Raw genomic sequence first — 17,330 nt, 5'->3', positions numbered from 1 at the left:
ATGCCTCAGCGCTGACCTGTCTGACGGGCAGACAGACTGGACAGGCAGACAGGACAGACAGACAGAGAGTGCCTGGGCTTGTGGCTTCTGGACCCTACTCCGTCAGGGCCTCTACAAAAGTATCCGGCCACATCTCCAATTCTAGCCCCTGAGCGCCTTAGGCGCTCAAATAGCCACACTACTTTACATTTTCGAATTATATAGTATTTATATTAGGAAAAAAAACACTTAACAGTTTATTCTCTTTCCACTACTATCATATAGCTTAATCTAATAATTAAGTATATCCTTATATACTTATATAATCACCTTTAAGTTAATAGTCTATTAGCCTTTTTTAATAAGCTATTATAAGTTACTAATAGACTAATATCCATACTATTTTATATACAACTTAACTACATTAATATAATAGATATCCTTAATAGGGTTAGTTTTAGGGTAGTAGTAAGGGTTTAATATAGCTTTTATACCTTCTTCTCTTTAAAAGTCCCAAATTACAGTCATTAAATATATACTATCACTATCCTCCTATATAATAAAGCTATATAACTTATAATACTTCTTAATATCCTTATAAATACACTTATATATATATTTATATATATTAATATTAATTTTACTATTATTATTTATATATACTTTATATTAATAAAGTAGTAACTTATAGCCCTTTAATCCTATTATTACTATATAATATAGAATAGTTTAATCCTATAGTTACTTCTTATAGAAAATTTAAGAGTTTTTTCATTTTTAAGTTATTACTAATTTTAAAGCTATTAAGGGAGGAGTGCAATAATATTATTTATAAACCTTTTTTAAAAATTTTTAAAAAGCTTATTTCTTTATAGTTTATATAACCTTTTTATATATAGGCTTTCTTTTTAGCCTTTTTCTAACTTTCTATTAAAAAAAGAAATATTATTAATTAGTATTATAAATTTAATCTTACTAAAAGGGGTCTACTTAATAACCAAATTTAATTTTATATATAGTATATTTTTTACAATTTTATTAAATATTTTTATTATTATTTAGCTTTTCTTCTTTAAGACGATTATATTAATTAAATAGGCCTATTTTTTACTAAAATATTATTTTATAAACCTTAATTTAAAGCCCTATATTAAAAGTAATATTTTACTATAATTAGTAAATAACTTTATATATTTTATTAAGGTTTATTTTATTAAGGTTTTAAGGAAAGAATTAATTTATTTAATATAATTAAATATAAATTTTATAAAGTATAATTATAACTAGATAAATTAAAAGTTATTAAAAGTTAATAAATATTTAAATTACTATAATAATTAAGGTTAAAGTTAAGCTATTATAGCAATTAAAGGGCTTTACTATTAAGGTAATATTAAATAATAATACTTCTTTAAGTCTTTAAAATATTAAAATATTTAAAGATTTATAATTTAATAATTTAATTAATACCTCACCTAAAGAGGTTAAAGTATTTAAGGAATTAATATATACTCCACACCTTAGCGCACTTAGGTATATTATATTTAATTAAACCTCCTTTTAACACTATAATAATAATATTTTAATAAATTAAATAGGTATTATTTAATAAAGTGTTTAATTTTAAATAAATTAATAATAAAAAATAATACTATATATAATATTGTTATTAAGGAAAGTGAGGTTAAAGTTTAATTGTTTTAGTAAGGAACGCGATAAATTAGAGTTGTGGCCGGATACTTTTGCAGCCCGCCTGTCCGTAGACCCAGGTGCTACTGACTACTGACAGCCTACTGTGTAAAAGGACCAGCTCCCCGACACTGCTGGCCGTTGATTGGCAGAGGCGCCAGCCGTTGGGAGACTAGCGACTGCTGCTGCATTAGGAATCGTAGCAGTAGCGCGGCAGGGGCCCAATCATTTAGGCTCTGTCCAGGCCACTGGATCTTCTACCCCAGACGGGGCGAATGTCGACCCCAGGATTTGGATTCCCGCCTCGAGTTAGCCTTCGCCCTGGACACCCTGGCAGCCTGGAGACCCATCGCCCCCGGACGTCTCTGTTGCTGCTGGCAAACCTAAAACAGCCGTCATTCGATGTGCCTCGATGCCGAAAACTCCCCGCCATGGGGGCATTGCAGCAGGGGCGCCGGGTTGTATGCACGATCGTGCATCTATCTGTGAGCCCCAAGAAGAGACGATGAACAACCGATCACCTCGTCTCTCATCAGGCCTGTCATCAGTCCTGTCCGACCGTCCTGACTTCACCCACCAACGCCGGGCAGGGCCCCCCATAGGATCCCACATATGAAGTAGGCTGGCTGGCTGGCTGGCTGGCGTAAAGGATGCGGCAGCTTTGGCTGTGGTGTACTACATAGATTAGCAATTTGGTCCCCCCCCCCAGTCGCTAGCAGATTTTCCAAGCAGACTAGACAGGGACTGCCGTCATCTCAACGAAATTTACCGTGGGCCTTGAGACGGGCACTCGAGCTGTCTGTTCGAGTCCTCCCTTCCCTGCCGCATCAATCGTGCCACTTGCCTTGGCGCACTTGGACAAAGATGAAAGACTACCGTGGCGTCTCCGCAAACGCCCGGGCTCTCAACCACCAACACCTGCGCGTTATGCACACCGAGCCGCAAGCGTGTCCCTTTTACCCGGCGAGTGATCACCGCGGCCGGCGCTAGGACGAGCTTTGCCCAAACTGTCGGGCTGCGGATCCGCTCCTTGTGATCAGTGGCATGGCCGTCTCAACCACGCCGCCACGCTGCCACGCTGCCACGGTGCCACGGTGCCACGGCCGGAGGATATGGAAATGTGGGCGGGCCGGCGGGAGGACACTCTTGCACACATCTCTTGCACGCGCGTGGGGAAGCGGAAGGATTGGTATCATCTGCCCGTGCACCCTCCTCTGTTGGTCTCTTGCTGCAGTTGTGGTGCTTGACTACGAAAGCATGACCCGGTCGGTGTCTGCGCTCCCCGAGGTTTACGTCTGCGTCCAAAGCCGCCATCCTTCTGCGGGCCCTCCGCATTCTGCCCAAGACCAGCTGGGTCCGCATTGCACACACGTCGCACACTTCTGGTTCGACCACAACACAGACCGTTGCGCTTCAACTGAACTCGTCGTTGCTGTCGTCTTCGGGAACCTCACTCAAGCCGCCTTCTGAAAGGGCCATTGATCCAAGGTAGGCTGTCACGTCTTCACGAGCCAAGAGCTCGGTCCGCTGCAGCATTATCAGTAATTTGGCCCACAATGGATCGACGTATATGTTGGCCTGGATAGGGATGCCATGACCTCATCCTGAAAGGTGCCCAGGCTTCAGCAGGACAACAGAGATGAGATACTCACTTGCTCCTCAAGCACCGCCACCGCTTTCTCGAGCATGCCTTTCTCTATGTGCTTCAGCGCTCTCGCATTAGCGGCGTTGTTTGGACCTGACTTGTCCGTGGCGGACGCTGCATTGTCATGGTCAAGCGGATGGGAACATAGCCGTTCCAACTGCTCCTCTAGTCGCTGAGCTATCACCATGTTGACCCGCAGTTTGAAAACACTGCAGAGCTCATGGTCTAACACCAGCTGGTCGAAAGAGGACGTTTTGCCTGTCACGTCCTCATCTCGCCAGAACGTCCTGAGCTCTCTCCCGCCATGGTTGTCCTGGAGTAACCGGAAGTCCAGCCCATCTTCTTCGTTCAAGATCATGAGATACGCAAAGGGACTTGTAAATGACACCGTCCCATCAAGCTCCTCGATATCAACCACGGGGGCGTCTTGGAAGGCGTGGACCTTGGCCTTGCCTAACGGATCATCCGGCAGCGGTCTCAGCGGTAGTCTGAGGCTTTTCATCGACGAGGACGAGTCTATAAACCCGTAGCTGAATAACATCTCCGCGGCCGGCTTCTCCGAGCCATAGCTGATGTTGATCTCGTCACCCTCCTTTACGCTGCCGCCTGGGCGAAGCAGGATGACAACATCGCCATCAATATTTTGTTCATAGTAAGCATTTGCATCGGTCGAGTGGTTTACCACTGCAGCGTTTAGAGTCAGTTAGTTGTCAAAGGACTGAGAACCCTTCCCATACAAACTTGTGGGGCAAACGATCGCGCCCGAAACAACTTACTGTCAATACATGGAACCAGAGACGGACCCGACCTAGGAAGCTCTAGGACCCTGGAGCGGTACCACGCGTCGACGAGCAGCCAATCCGACAGTCTCACAGAATCATTGTCCCAGAACGCGGCATTCCAACACTCGATACCGGATGACTTGTCGCGGAGCTCCTCAAATTCGTTGTTCAGAGCAAGCATCTTCGCATTCAGGGCAGCCTCGAGAGACGTTCCTTGGAGGAGCAAGCGATCACCTTCCTCCCAGAGAGTAGGCACAGGAACGGCATCATCCAGGAGTTTGACATACTCGGTCCAGGGATTCACGAGGCCCACATGTTCCTTATTGCCCGAGGAGAGCACCAGATGGACCAGGAGGAACAACAGGACGTCGTGACGGGGCGACTAGGTTAGGTCTTGGTCAGCAAGGCATGGTGTAGCAGCCAAGATGGTGCTACTGACCTTGTGTCCACAGGCATCCAGGAGCTGCCTGAAGCTCCTGTCTTCTTTGGCATACTCCTCGACGGCTTCCGAGTTCAACACGAGGCTGTGGGGGATGGATATCAGAGGTAATGTGCCAATGGCGACCGAGTGTTTCTTGGCAACCAGCCCTGATCCCTTGTGCGGAACGGGCTCAACTTGTACGTTGCTGAAGACGCCATTGTTGAAGCTTGTCCATACCGGGAGAGATTCCAAGGGCAGCCGCGGTCGAGGCATATCGCAGTCGATAAAAAAAACCCGATGCGTGAACGCGCATGTTATATGTAGCTTTAATTATCGTGAGCCGTCAAGTGAAGTGCCCTGCGGTACATACCCTATGTACAACCCCTCCAAAGTGGGGCCTACAACGCTCGGTCGAGCGCTGGTCATCCCTGCCCCGCGACGGGTGACGGGTGACGGCCGACGGGCGACGGGTGAGTTGCCGGCTTGAGAATCTTGTCTGGTACGACCACTCCAGAGACAACCACAAATCGGCACGCAAGCATACAACACCGCCATAGTACCTCTGCAGCTTCCTGCGGCACGTCCTCACAGATCTACGCCGGCCACTTCTTGCCCATAGCCCCCCAGCATGCCTCGCGACCCGCTGATAGGGCTTGTTGGCAAGCCCAGTGCCGGCAAATCAAGCACTCTAAACTCGCTTGTACGCGCATCTCGCTCCTCTACCACGATGCTTACACTGCGCACCCACTGACCTCGCAACTAGACGGACGCATCCTCCAAAGTCGGTCAGTACGCCAATGCTCCGCACAATGAGGGTCTCTGAGCTGATGAAGAGTGGTAGGAAACTTCCCGTACGCGCACATCTTCCCGCTGGGACAGCCCTGGCCTGAAAATCCCCACCACTCTCGAGCAGTCCGGCTGACCTGGCCGTCCTATTGACCTGATCCAGATTCACCACCATCGACCCCCAGCGAGCGATAGGATACCTGCAGGTAGACTGTGCCTGCAAGCGGTACAATGTCTCCGACCGGTGTAAGCCCAACTACGGCGCCTGTGTCGACGGCAAGCGAAGCGTGCCCATCGAGCTCCTCGACGTCGCCGGCCTCGTCCCGGGTGCGCACGAGGGCAAGGGCCTGGGCAACAAGTTCCTGGACGACCTCCGCCATGCCGACGCCCTCATACATGTGGTTGACGTTTCGGGGACGACGGACGCCGAGGGCAAGAACACGAGGGGCTACGACCCGAGCGTCGACATCGCCTGGCTGCGCAGCGAAATCGTGGCGTGGATCCGGGGGAACCTGATGCAGCGATGGGGCAGCATCCGGAGGCGGCACATGGCGGTCAAGGCAACGGCGGTCGAGACGCTGCAGTCGCAGTTCTCGGGCTACGGCAGCACGTCCAAGGTGGTGGCGCGGACGCTCGACAAGCTGAACCTCAAGGAGCCGCTCGAGGCCTGGAGCGACGAGACCATCGACCGGGTGGTCAATGCCTTCACGGACGAGAAGTTCCCGACCGTCATCGCGCTCAACAAGATCGACCACCCGGACTCGGACGCCAACATCGCCCGGATAGCAAAGATGCAAGACCCCGGCACGATTGTGCTGTGCAGCGCCGTCTCGGAGATCTTCCTGCGCAAGCTCGCGAAGCAGGGCTACATCCGGTACAGCGAGGGCAGCGAGTTTGTGGACACGAGGGAGGACCTGATCGCGGACGGCGATCCGGACGGCGGGGGGCTGAAGGAGCTCGATGACAAGAACAAGACGAGGATAGAGAACCTCAAGGACATGGTCCTGTACCGGTTCGGATCGACCGGCGTGGTTCAGGTGCTGGCCAAGGCCGCCGAGCTGTTGGGCCTGGTGCCCGTGTTCCCGGTGAGGAACACGACATCGTTCAGCTCGGGTGCGACGGATTCGAAACACGTGTTCAGGGACTGTGTGCTCGTCAAAAAGAACAGCACTGTCGCAGACGCGGCGAGGAAGGTCATGGGCGATGCGCCCATAGCTTACATCGAAGGGGTTGGGAATCAGAGGGTCGCCGAAGACGACACCATCTCCATCGGGAAGAACGATGTGGGCCAACCCTGTCCCTGAACGCGCGATGCATATTCTAACTCACTCTGCAGATCTTGTCATTCAAAGTCGGGCGGGCGTAGCAATGTGCGATTGCAAAGGCAGCCTAGACATTTACAAGACCATACACCCATGGACAACTAACCATGTGCCCGAGGTATTGTGTCGAGTCGCTACGGCTCATGCCTAGCAATCTAAGATGCGTGACAACAGGGGCGGTAGGGTAGAGGTAGCGTTTGGAACGCTGAATGGGATCAAATGCCAGGACCAGGCTGGTCAATCTATCAGGAACCCCAAGTTTTAACCAGGGATTTGGCACAGGCACATCACAACTTCGTAGGCTTGTGACGTCATATTGCCAGGTCACCCGAGCCTGGGCTCGGGGTTACCGGAAGTCAATGGAGACCAACTGATCAGCCCTTGCGAGCATAATGCGAAAGATAGGTGATATTGTTGGTAGAAGTCGTCTCAACATGGACGTATAAGGGGTATCGTGTCATTATCTAGAGAATTGTCTCTCGGTAACCTGAACCCGCAAGCCGACAGCCCGAGCATAGGCCTTTTAGGAAACGGATGCAAATCCCCATCTCCCCTCAAACAAACAAGAACAAGCAGATCGCAGTATGCTATAGTCGTCGGCGAAATAAAAAATGCGCATCGCAACAGAGTAACCCGTAAAACAGGACGGGGCGTGACAGCCCGCCGTCCCCATGGCAAGTCGTAGAAGGCCGTGGTCGAGTTGTAGGTTTTGCAAAGTAAAAGCGGTCGGTAAGTGGGCGATTAGTACTTTGATGAAGGCGGGAAGCCCAATCATGGCCAAGTACCGACTCCTGGTCGTTGAGCGCATGGCGATCAGGTCGTCGACTGCCCAACGTTGGGCTTGTGGTGAGCGACGCCCTGCACTTTGTCGCCAGCACGTTGCTCCAGGTTTAATACTTCAGTATGATGTAGCTATTGTGACGCCTGGTTAGCAAAAAACTCTCGTCTAAGGGTGGGGTGGCCGTGGTGGTCAAGGGGAGGACAGCCGATCACATACAGAGCGTGGATGATACCGGGGATGTAACCCAGGATGGTGAGCAGGATGTTGATAAGCAGGTCGGCACCGCATCCGCGCTCGAAGAAGACACCCAGAGGTGGCAAGAAAATGGCAAGGATGATCTTGCAAATGTCGCTGTGGGAAGCATCGTTAGCACGGTAGGTATGAGAAGGTTGGGCGGGTGGTAAAGTACCTTCCGGTGAAAGGCATGATGGCGGTATTCGGCCTGGGTTGTGTAGACAAGTTTGCTGGTTTCGTTTGAAGGACGGAGGTTGAGCAGTTTGGAGGATTTAATAGTGTGTCCGGGTATCTTTCGAGATGGGTGGCAGAGATTCCAGGGCCAGACGAGGAGGAGGAGGGCGTGGGTCAGCCTTAAGTAGGCGCAGGCGACGCACGTTCAAGAGGGCAGCAGTTGCATCAGCATAGAGGGCAAGAGTCGGCGCCCAGCAAACAAGCTTCAGTCACCTGGGACAGGGGAGGTACATCATGTTTGCCAGTCAGTCCTCACAAGTGCGTCATACACCCACCCGCCGCCACAGGGCGTGCCAGCACAGGCCGGTTTGCTGGGGTCGCTTGCCGTGTGGTCCGTCGACCACCCCGTCAGCCCTTTCCCGCGCTTAATTATCATGGCACCGTTCTGCTGCCAGGTTTTGCTGAGTGGCTGGCTGGCTGGGACCGAGTCCAGATCCGTACGGCCCATCCTGAAACCAATCTCCCGTGCATGTCCAGCCACCCCGTAGTAGCTGGGGGGGCCGTTGGAGCTGTTGGGGTGAGAGCCCAGCGAGAGGAGCTTGCCGCGACGTGATAATTTTGGCTGGCTGTGCATTCTCCAATCGGTTCCTAGTGCCGTCTGTGCTGTTGTCTGCTGCGCACCCCGTCAGCCCGTACGGCACGGCAGCCACGGTACTGCAGTGGGCAGATGAGACCCGTCCCCACCCAGCCGTGCAGCAGGGCTGTGCTGTCAGGCTGGACCACACACCCTGACACCCTGACAACCCCACTATGGTAGCATCCGGTGGTGGTCTTGACAATTATCGTGCCGGCTGGGACGGGACTGGGCGAGTAGCGATGCTCCCTGGCAACCTGGCTCCTCCCCGTTGGCCTCTGTGATTGTCACAAAAGTGGCTGAACAAAGCCCCAGGCAGGCCCTTGGAGCCTCGTGAGGACCCGACGCCCACTGCCCGGGAAAGCAAGCATGCACCATCATGGGAACTGGAACTGCGGCACAGGCTGGCCTGGCTGGCTGCATGGCCAGCTGGTGTTCGGCAACTCACACCCGCGCGGCTTGCTTCATGCCCAGACTTTCTCTATTTGAGTACCCACCGCCGGTCTTGGTATCCTCGCCTGCGGTACTCTTGGCTGCGGCTTGGGTCTGCATCCCAGCTGCCGTTGCTCGCAGCACTTTGCAGCTGATTTCGCACCTTGGCCGTCGCCGTAGCTGGACCAGGTACGTCATCCCAAGGGCCTCGGCCTGGCTGCAAGCCTGTAAATGAAGCCACCCAAGCAGCCTGTCAGGATAGCAGGCTGGCCTGGCTGGCCTGGCAGTCAGGGCAGGTTGGTTTTGCCATCGACGATCATCCGATCTGCCCTGCGCAGAGTCAGGAGGACAGGGAGGACAGGACGGACAGGAAGGGCAGGCTGGGATCTGTGTGGCGCAGCAGGTGTGGCTCAGGCGTGGCGTCAGCGGAGATGGCAGGGATGGGCGTGGTGGGCCCCATTGTTGTCGCGTCTGTGCCGTGGGAGGCCGATGACAGCATCGTCTCGACTGCTCGGTCATTGGATCGGTATTCTTGGTGCAAGTCTGCAACAATGCTGTGCAGTTATTCCGTACAGGGGTCATGCAGCGTTTTGGCCTAGTCCCCGCCGGGTGCTTGATCGGCTTGATCACGGGTTTCGTGCCGGTAGACCTATCGAAATATTGGAATATCGAAATATCGAAATATCAGAGTAGATACTGAGTACCTGGGTGTCACATTCGACCGGGTGGGAGCTGGGCAATGGCATCCAGGCCTGGCTCAACAACACCGAGCCCAGCAGCCTGGTGCTCACTTGCCATCCAGTTGGGGAGTGGATTGGCCGGTCGCTCCCGGCGGGGGATCCGCCCGCCAGCCGGCAGCCAGCTGCGCGGCCCAACCCACAAGTTTCGGCGCTCCACTGGCTGCAAGGTCCGTGTCGCGAACTTTTTCGCCAGCCCGGGGCCTGACAACGCCCTCTACATCGCAAAGCACCACAACCTTTTCGCCCAACCACCCACCAACGGCGCAGGATATTCTAACCTCTTTGCGTCCTCTTCCACCTCAAATCAGAAGCAATGGCTCCTCAGACTGTATGTACATGACACCGCTTTGCTGCTGGCCCAGTCTTTCGGCCAGAGAGATCATGGCGTGATGCAGTAGGCTAAGGTCGAATTTTCAAAACCGCAGAAGAAGGGAAGGTCCTCCAAGACCACCAAGAAGGTAAGTGACATGTCGCCGAGCCCACCTCGTCCCATTCATCCGGCGCACAGCTGACCGATTCCCCGCCCTGCAGTTCATCATCAACGCCTCGCAGCCCGCGAGCGACAAGATCTTCGATGTTTCGGCCTTCGAGAAGTTCCTGAACGAGAAGATCAAGGTCGACGGCCGCGTCGGCAACCTGGGCGAGACCATCCAGATCTCCCAGGTCGGTGATGGCAAGATTGAGATCATTGCCCACAACGAGCTGTCTGGCCGGTACCTCAAGTACCTGTAAGGACCACCAAACCTGTTGGGGGCGACGGACACAAGCAATGTACGGGGCAATATGCTGACCAGGATCTTTACGCGCTCTAGGACCAAGAAGTTCCTCAAGAAGATGCAGCTCCGTGACTGGCTCCGTGTCGTCTCTACCTCTAAGGGAGTGTACGAGCTCAAGTTCTTCAACGTCGTCAACGACGAGGCCGATGACGATGACGAGTAAGCGACGACCAGCACTTTTGACGACTTCCGGGGATGAGCCTCGATGGAGGACCTTCTTCGAAAAGGACTGCCGTTGGTGGTAAGAAAAGAAAGTGGGAAAGCATCGGTGGCCAAGCAACAAAGGCTGGCTGGCTGATTACTCTGGGCTTGGGGTGCATGTCACAGCTTTGCCTGGCTTCTAGATAGTCAATGAGTACTATCTGGTCCCGCCGAACTTGATTGGAGATGGGTTGTCTATAAGCTCTCGTGAAATGTCTGGGTATCAATGACCTTGCGACTGTCTGCTCCAAGCATGATGCACCCCCCCCCCTCCCCACCACCACTTTTCCGCCTGCCACTCTAGGGCAGTGTTCTCATAACGCCTTCAAATGCAACCAAGGCCATTGCATTGGCCGGGAATGCCCTTAAAAAACACGGCAAAAACCCTCGCCAGTAGCCCCTCAACCCGCCCTCCCTATGTACGGCCACCGCCGCTTCCCTCCACGACCTGAAACGCCGTGTGCCGTCGCCTAGACTTCCGCCCAGCGGATCCGTCATGATGCGCTGCTTGACCACATCACTGGGATAGCTCGTTAGCCAGAAGACCTGAGCGCTCAGCCCTCCAGCCCAGAAGTTGATGGCTGGCGCGCTCAGGCTCGTCGAGTTCTTGAGCCAGCGACTGAACACATCGTAGCTGCCCCACCAGAAGAAGAAGAAGCTCCGGAACAGGAGCGTGGCGGTCAGGCCGTGGTACAGGCCCCCGAGGCCGTGCGCGCGCCATATCTTGTGCAGGCAGTCGATCGGCCCGCTGTAGAGCCTCTCGCTCTTTTTGGCCGCGTACTGGATCTGTAGCCGGGCCTTGACGTGCTCCACCGGCGCGGCGACAAACGAGACCGTCGATCCGGCCAGGATGCCGGCCAGGCCGTGGCCGTGGGCCGGCAGCGGCAGGTTTGGGTCATGGAGGGGGTGCAGCGGCGGGTTGAAGATGTGGTCGCGGAGGAGGCGCCGGTAAACGGTCAGGCTGCCCAGCATGATGCTGTCCATAAACATCCATCCCACCAGGGGCGGAGTGGCCCCCTTGTACAAGCCGGCGAGGCCCTCATGGCGAATTGTCTGGAGGAGGCATTGGAGCGGTCCAGAGAAGCGGGTGCTGTCGGTCGTCTGCAGTCTCACCTTGATGGTATCGAAGGGATGCCCGACTTTGTCACGCCGTGTCAGTGTGCGCCATCAGAAGAAGCAGTTTCTGCAAGAGGTGTTGGTCTCGCTCACCTGACAGCTTTGCAATTCCGGAGAAGACCCCGGCGACGAAGCCTTTATAATTTTTTATCTCTCCGGGCTGCTCCTTAGCTTTGACGGCTCCTGCCATTTTTGCCGACTCCTGCTATTTTTGCTTACTCCTGCTCTTTCTGTAGGAGAGCGGAGAAGCAGAGACTGGTCAACTGGTCAACTGGTCAACCCCCACCGCGGCAGTGGTGAGGAAAGATCAAGAGTCATCATTATGGGATTTTCACATCGGGGACTCTGGTGAGGTAATCGACCCCGGAACGTGGGGCCTATCGATAGCTACATTCATGATCCCTGTCGGGGCCGGAGAAGCGCCCAATATGTCTAGGCACCTAGGTAGGGTGAGGTTGAAGGATGGAATCCCAAGCATTTAGTCGTCTTACGAACTGTCAATTGATGGGTCCCGTAGGTTCCATGCGGAATATCAGTTTGGTGTATGCCGACCCGGTTACAATCAGCCCTTGAGCTTGGCTTGGTGGGTAGATTTGGGAACCTTGGGCTAATAGCGACTGGCTTTCGAGGAGCATGTCGACATCGGGACCAACTGAATTCCCCACGGCGTGAGCAAACAGAACTGGAACTCCCTGGACATCGCCTGCAACCGACCAGGTCCGGAATGCCTGGCTGGTCCATAAATGGTGTCAAAATTTGATTTCCCTCAGCACCGCAGGAACGGAAGGATTCGATACTTATTCCAACAACTTGATCTGATTTGCAGTGAGTCAATTGTTGATAGGTCCAATGGATGAATTCTAGAATATTTTACGATTATTCAACCTCACTCAGGCAGCGGCAACCTTGGTATGTCGTGTGCAGAGAACTCATCAAATGGATGCTATCTGCGAGTAATGCTACAGTGGACATTGATATGCATTTGCAGTTTCAACATTTGAGCCTCATACCGGTACCAGCTATCCCATGATCTTGTTATCTGGAAAAATTTCACCATACCATAGTCATGCACTTCTGAAACTGAAAAAATCACAAGTGACAGGTCGAAGATGGGGTCTAAGAGTAAGCAATATGCATTTGGGGCTCGAAGATATCAAATGAATAACGACTTAACTTAGTTCAGCCCTTGTGCTAGCACACTTGGACTCTCTTTAGCAACAAAGATGCTATTACTACATGGTTGGAGCCTCCTCATTCCCTCCGAGCTACTGGGCCGTCCATTTTGAAGTGAGTATGAGATTTGGGAGCAGTCATTCGTGGTCTCATGGACCCCAGTTCTTTGACGGCCTAGACCCGATATGCCCAAGTTGACACTTCAGGGCCTGTGTGGGATTGTCAAAGCATGCCATCCCAAGCCCAAGTGCGCCTCCAGGTCCTCTTGGCTCTTTTTCTCATCACCAGCTCAACATGTGATTCAAGAGGTGGGGATTAGATTCCTCAACGAAAGATCGTAGACCACATCCTCGACCTTCTTCACTGCATACTTGACACTATCCACCCGCTTCCTCAGAATGTCATTCTTCAGGTTCAGCAACTGAAAGCCGGCGTGTATGTCTTTGACGAAGCTGCTGATCTTGACAGCGAGCTCGTGGTCTCCCAGGGTCACAGCATTCACGGCCAGGCGGGCCAGCTCGTCCGTCAAGCATGTGACTGCCAGGAGGTACTCCTCGATGGTGATGTGGAAAGCATCGCGGTCTTTCAGGTTCACAGGGACTGTGATTGGGTGTCAGCCTGACAGAGTTGAACCCCAGTTGGTCTAATCTGGATCAAGATTGGATGCTGGCCCGACTGACCGTGGAAGACGTGCTCTCCGACCTCCTCAAGGGTCAAAAGTCGACCTAACCTGCCCTCGGGGACAATTCCCCCGCCCAACCAGCCGTGGAGAAGGACCGTGAAGGCCGCATCCTGGATGCACCGGGTCCACTTGCTGTTGTACCTATAGAAGCCGCAGGTTAGCATGTTGAATTGGTCGTATCATGGAATTTGACGTACTTGTAGTAAGGGTATTTAGATGCAACCTCGCTCAGCTGCGAAATGTCCTCGGCCTCAGCCCTGATGGCAGCCTCGACTTGGGAAAGGAGGGTAGGGTAGTGAGATCTCGGCGTTGAGTGCACCCGCGAGAGGATACCTTGGGTGTAGGACACGTTGCGCTCCAACTTCTGAATGATCCCATTGAGGTCATCGCGCGCCTTTGTGTCCTCGTCGATCTTCGACTTGAGGTGTTCGAAGATCTGGGGATCGATCATGCCTGACATTTTGCTGCGAAGGCGTTTGCTCGATGTCACCAGTTGACTCCTGCAGTTCCGCTGGAGCTCGGACGAGGCTGCTGTCAGACCAGTGGCTGCAATTATGTGACTTGACCACACCTCTACAGATCCAAAATGGCAGCTGCAGATGATAGAGAGATTGTTTTGCTGTTGGCTCCTGTATGGTCGCTCCGATATGCACATGTGGTTCGCCTCAAGTTTGACCATGGAAGACTTCGACAGCAATGTCTTGCCCCGAACCCTGGTGATAGGGGGTCCACCCGTGTGCGCTGCGTGGCATACAGATAGGGTTGAGTACTATACTATAGGTTAGTAGATACTATAAATAGTTATTATAACTATATATACACCTCTTACTACCTTTTAATTATTATATTACTTTTAATTTTTAAAATTATTATAATAATATTCTTTTAATTATAATAATTAAAATAATATATATTATTATATTTAAAAATATTTTAATATTTTTATTTTTATTTATTTTATTTTTAAATATTTAAATAAAATTAATTTTAATTTACTTAAAAAAAGAAAGAATATAATTATATAATAAAAAAGAATAAAAGTATTTTATATAATTTTATTTATATTTTATATATATTTAAAAATATATATAATAATTTTATATAATAATTAATATTTAAAATTTATTTATATTTATTTATATATATATTTAATTAATTTAAAATTATATAAATAAAAATAATTTATATTATAAAAGTTTTATTTATTTTAAATTTATTTAATTTTAAATTTAAAAGAATTATTATAATTATATTAAATTAAAAATTAAAGTAAGTTATTAAATATATAAATTATTTATATTTTTAAAGCTTTAAGTTTTTAATATTAAAATTATAAAAACTTCTCTTTCTTTCTCCTTTTAAATATTATATTAAGAAATTATAAGTTTTAATAATAATTATTTTTAAAATTAATAGTTTAATTTTTATAATAATTTATTTTTAATAATAAATAATTTATAACTTTTAATTAATTAATTAAATAATTTACTACTTATTTTAAAAGTAAAATTACTTAAAAGAATTTCTTTATAATTCTTTTATATATAAATAAATTTAATATTAAAATAAAGTTAATTTTAAACCTTTCTTTTATATATTTCTTAAAAGTCTATTTTTTCTTATTTTATAAGTAAAGATTTAAAGTTTCTATAAATTTAATTTAAAATAAATTTAAACTTATTTTTTAAATATTAAAAATATTAATAAGTTTTAAAATAATATTTAAATTATATTAAATTAAATTATAATAAAATAAAATATTAAAATAAAACTTAATTATAAAATTATAATTTTAAATTTTTAACTTTATAATTTTAAAATAATAATAATTTATATTTATATATATATATATATATATATATATATATATATATATAATTATAAGCTAATATCCACTTACCTAGCAATTATATCCACTCACCTAATTCCTACTAACTACTCACCTAGTACTAACTTTTCTAAATAACTCCCTTACATTTATAAGTACCTTCTAAGTTAGCACTAAGAAACCCTATAGTATAATTTCCTTTTCTAATTTTTAATACTTTTAATATAAGCCCCTTTTAGACCCCTTTTAATACCCCTTTTAAGACCCTTTACCTTCACCTTTTAAAACCCTTTACTTTTACCTTCTAGACCTTCTAGATTATATATATTTAAATACTAACTAAATATTTAAATACTAATTAAACGTTAAAAAGTTAAAAGTCTAAAGTATTAAAGAGCTAAAAAGGATGTTAAAAGGCTAGAAAGAGTATAGTCTTTACCTTTACCTTCTTAGCTTTTAACCTTCTAACATTTAGTTAGTATTTAAATACTCAGTTAGTACCTAAATACATATAGCTTAAAAGGCCTAAAAGGGGTATAAAAGGGGCTTATACTAAAAGTATTAAAAATTTAGAGAATTTTAGTTAGGTATATAATTTTATATAGGCTCTATATATAAATTCTTATATTAAGTAAGTAGTTAAAAAAAACTAGGTAAGTAGATACAATTACTAGGTAAGTGAATATTAGCTCTATAATTATATATAATAATAAATATTTTAAATTTTAAAGTTTAAATTTTAAAAAATATAATAATAATAATAATAATTATAATATAATAAAATTAATAAAAAAAATAAAAATAAATATAATAACTATTTATTAAACTTATTAATATATAATATACTATTTAAGTACTTAAGTAATTAAGATTAAGTTTAAGCTAGACCTTCTTATTTATATAAAACTTTAATATAAGTTGGTTCTAATAGCGGTAGAATGTGTCACCTTTAAATTATAATACCTCGGCCAAGATAACGCCCCTCATTCTGAAGCCCCGTATCCAGACGACCTAAACTATCCGTAGGTTGGACATCAATTCAGGGTCCTCCCGGTCCCATGCAACCCTGTGTTGAGAGAATAGAGCAGCCCTGGAGCCTTGGAAGATGATGCCTCCGCACCTTTTTGATTGCTCATAAATATTGCTCCATAATACTTAGGTGGTTTCGCTTCTATTCCATATACATCCGAGGACATATATGGCGCCTTCATACGGTGCTATAATACTTAAGCCTTATCATTAGACTTATGACTGTTATTGACTTTGTATTTTTTCTTAAATGCCGGATCTTTGAGTGTTTACTACTGTATAAAACTGCTAGGTATGGCTTCAAAGTTCGGACTTGTATGAAATAAGAACGAAACTAATTGTTATTAATATTCATTCATTATAGGCCTTGGTTCTTATCTTCCCTATGTCGGAGGGTATTTCTTTGACCCGGGCTCTGAAACTTTTGGGAATAAAGACAGGTTTGGTTGTTTTGCCGATCCTGTTCCAGTACCTTGGTTGCTACCCGAACCGCCCTCCGCTTGTCCCACCTTCATAATGGTGATATTAGATGGGTCTATCGTTGAGCGACTAGGCTTCTGCGCATCTCTCGTTGTGCTCGATGAAAGTGGCCAATTACTGCTCCTCTTTGTCTCTCTGCCGAGTTGTGAGGATGTCGCGACCCCAATCATAGCTTGTGGCTCAGGCGACTGTCCGGTATTATCTCGTCCTTGCTGTTTCTGCCCCTTCTCTGATGCCCGAGGCCATCCCTTATTATCCCACACCATATTACTGCTTCCGGTAGGGCTCAGAGGTCTCTTGATAGTGCCTTTGAGCTCCGCCATCCGCCTCCGTTGCTGTCGGTTTCGGTTCCGTAAGAAGAACAAGAATCCAACCAGGGACAGGATGAAAGTACCGGCAATTGACGCGACGATCGCGACGGTTGTC

General features: G+C 47.7%; 5 protein-coding genes across 5 annotated transcripts; 1 reads left to right on the top strand and 4 right to left on the bottom strand.

Annotated features, from left to right (window-relative positions):
• Positions 1-3,081: 3,081 nt before the first annotated feature.
• KVR01_001596 (uncharacterized protein) lies at positions 3,082-4,789 on the bottom strand (the record flags this gene model as incomplete). Its single annotated transcript, XM_044781701.1, has 4 exons — positions 3,082-3,195; positions 3,321-3,997; positions 4,090-4,477; positions 4,535-4,789. The coding sequence occupies 4 exons, from the start codon at positions 4,787-4,789 to the stop codon at positions 3,082-3,084; spliced, it is 1,434 nt and encodes a 477-aa protein (XP_044649551.1).
• Positions 4,790-7,514: 2,725 nt separating this feature from the next.
• KVR01_001825 (uncharacterized protein) lies at positions 7,515-7,831 on the bottom strand (the record flags this gene model as incomplete). The annotated part of the gene is made up of 3 exons (XM_044786138.1): positions 7,515-7,536; positions 7,622-7,756; positions 7,815-7,831. 3 exons carry the CDS (start codon positions 7,829-7,831, stop codon positions 7,515-7,517), a joined length of 174 nt encoding a protein of 57 aa, XP_044649780.1.
• A 2,101-nt stretch (positions 7,832-9,932) lies between these two features.
• On the top strand, positions 9,933-10,558 carry KVR01_001796 (uncharacterized protein; the record flags this gene model as incomplete). Its single annotated transcript, XM_044787687.1, has 4 exons — positions 9,933-9,947; positions 10,045-10,077; positions 10,151-10,347; positions 10,432-10,558. 4 exons carry the CDS (start codon positions 9,933-9,935, stop codon positions 10,556-10,558), a joined length of 372 nt encoding a protein of 123 aa, XP_044649751.1.
• A 189-nt stretch (positions 10,559-10,747) lies between these two features.
• On the bottom strand, positions 10,748-11,997 carry KVR01_001214 (uncharacterized protein). The gene is made up of 2 exons (XM_044782850.1): positions 11,806-11,997; positions 10,748-11,735 (listed from the first exon to the last, which is right to left on the bottom strand). The coding sequence occupies exons 1-2, from the start codon at positions 11,900-11,902 to the stop codon at positions 10,897-10,899; spliced, it is 936 nt and encodes a 311-aa protein (XP_044649169.1). The 5' UTR covers positions 11,903-11,997; the 3' UTR covers positions 10,748-10,896.
• Positions 11,998-12,865: 868 nt separating this feature from the next.
• Positions 12,866-14,243, bottom strand: KVR01_001144 (uncharacterized protein). The gene is made up of 3 exons (XM_044781614.1): positions 13,765-14,243; positions 13,566-13,708; positions 12,866-13,485 (listed from the first exon to the last, which is right to left on the bottom strand). Exons 1-3 carry the CDS (start codon positions 14,220-14,222, stop codon positions 13,187-13,189), a joined length of 900 nt encoding a protein of 299 aa, XP_044649099.1. The 5' UTR covers positions 14,223-14,243; the 3' UTR covers positions 12,866-13,186.
• Between the last annotated feature and the right edge of the window lie 3,087 nt (positions 14,244-17,330).

The sequence above is a fragment of the Diaporthe batatas genome, assembly GCF_019321695.1.
Source record: "Diaporthe batatas strain CRI 302-4 chromosome Unknown Contig00002, whole genome shotgun sequence".
NCBI lineage: Eukaryota > Fungi > Ascomycota > Sordariomycetes > Diaporthales > Diaporthaceae > Diaporthe > Diaporthe batatas.
The sequence above is the reverse complement of the archived record's forward strand: the minus strand, read 5'-3'. Positions and strand labels throughout refer to the sequence as shown.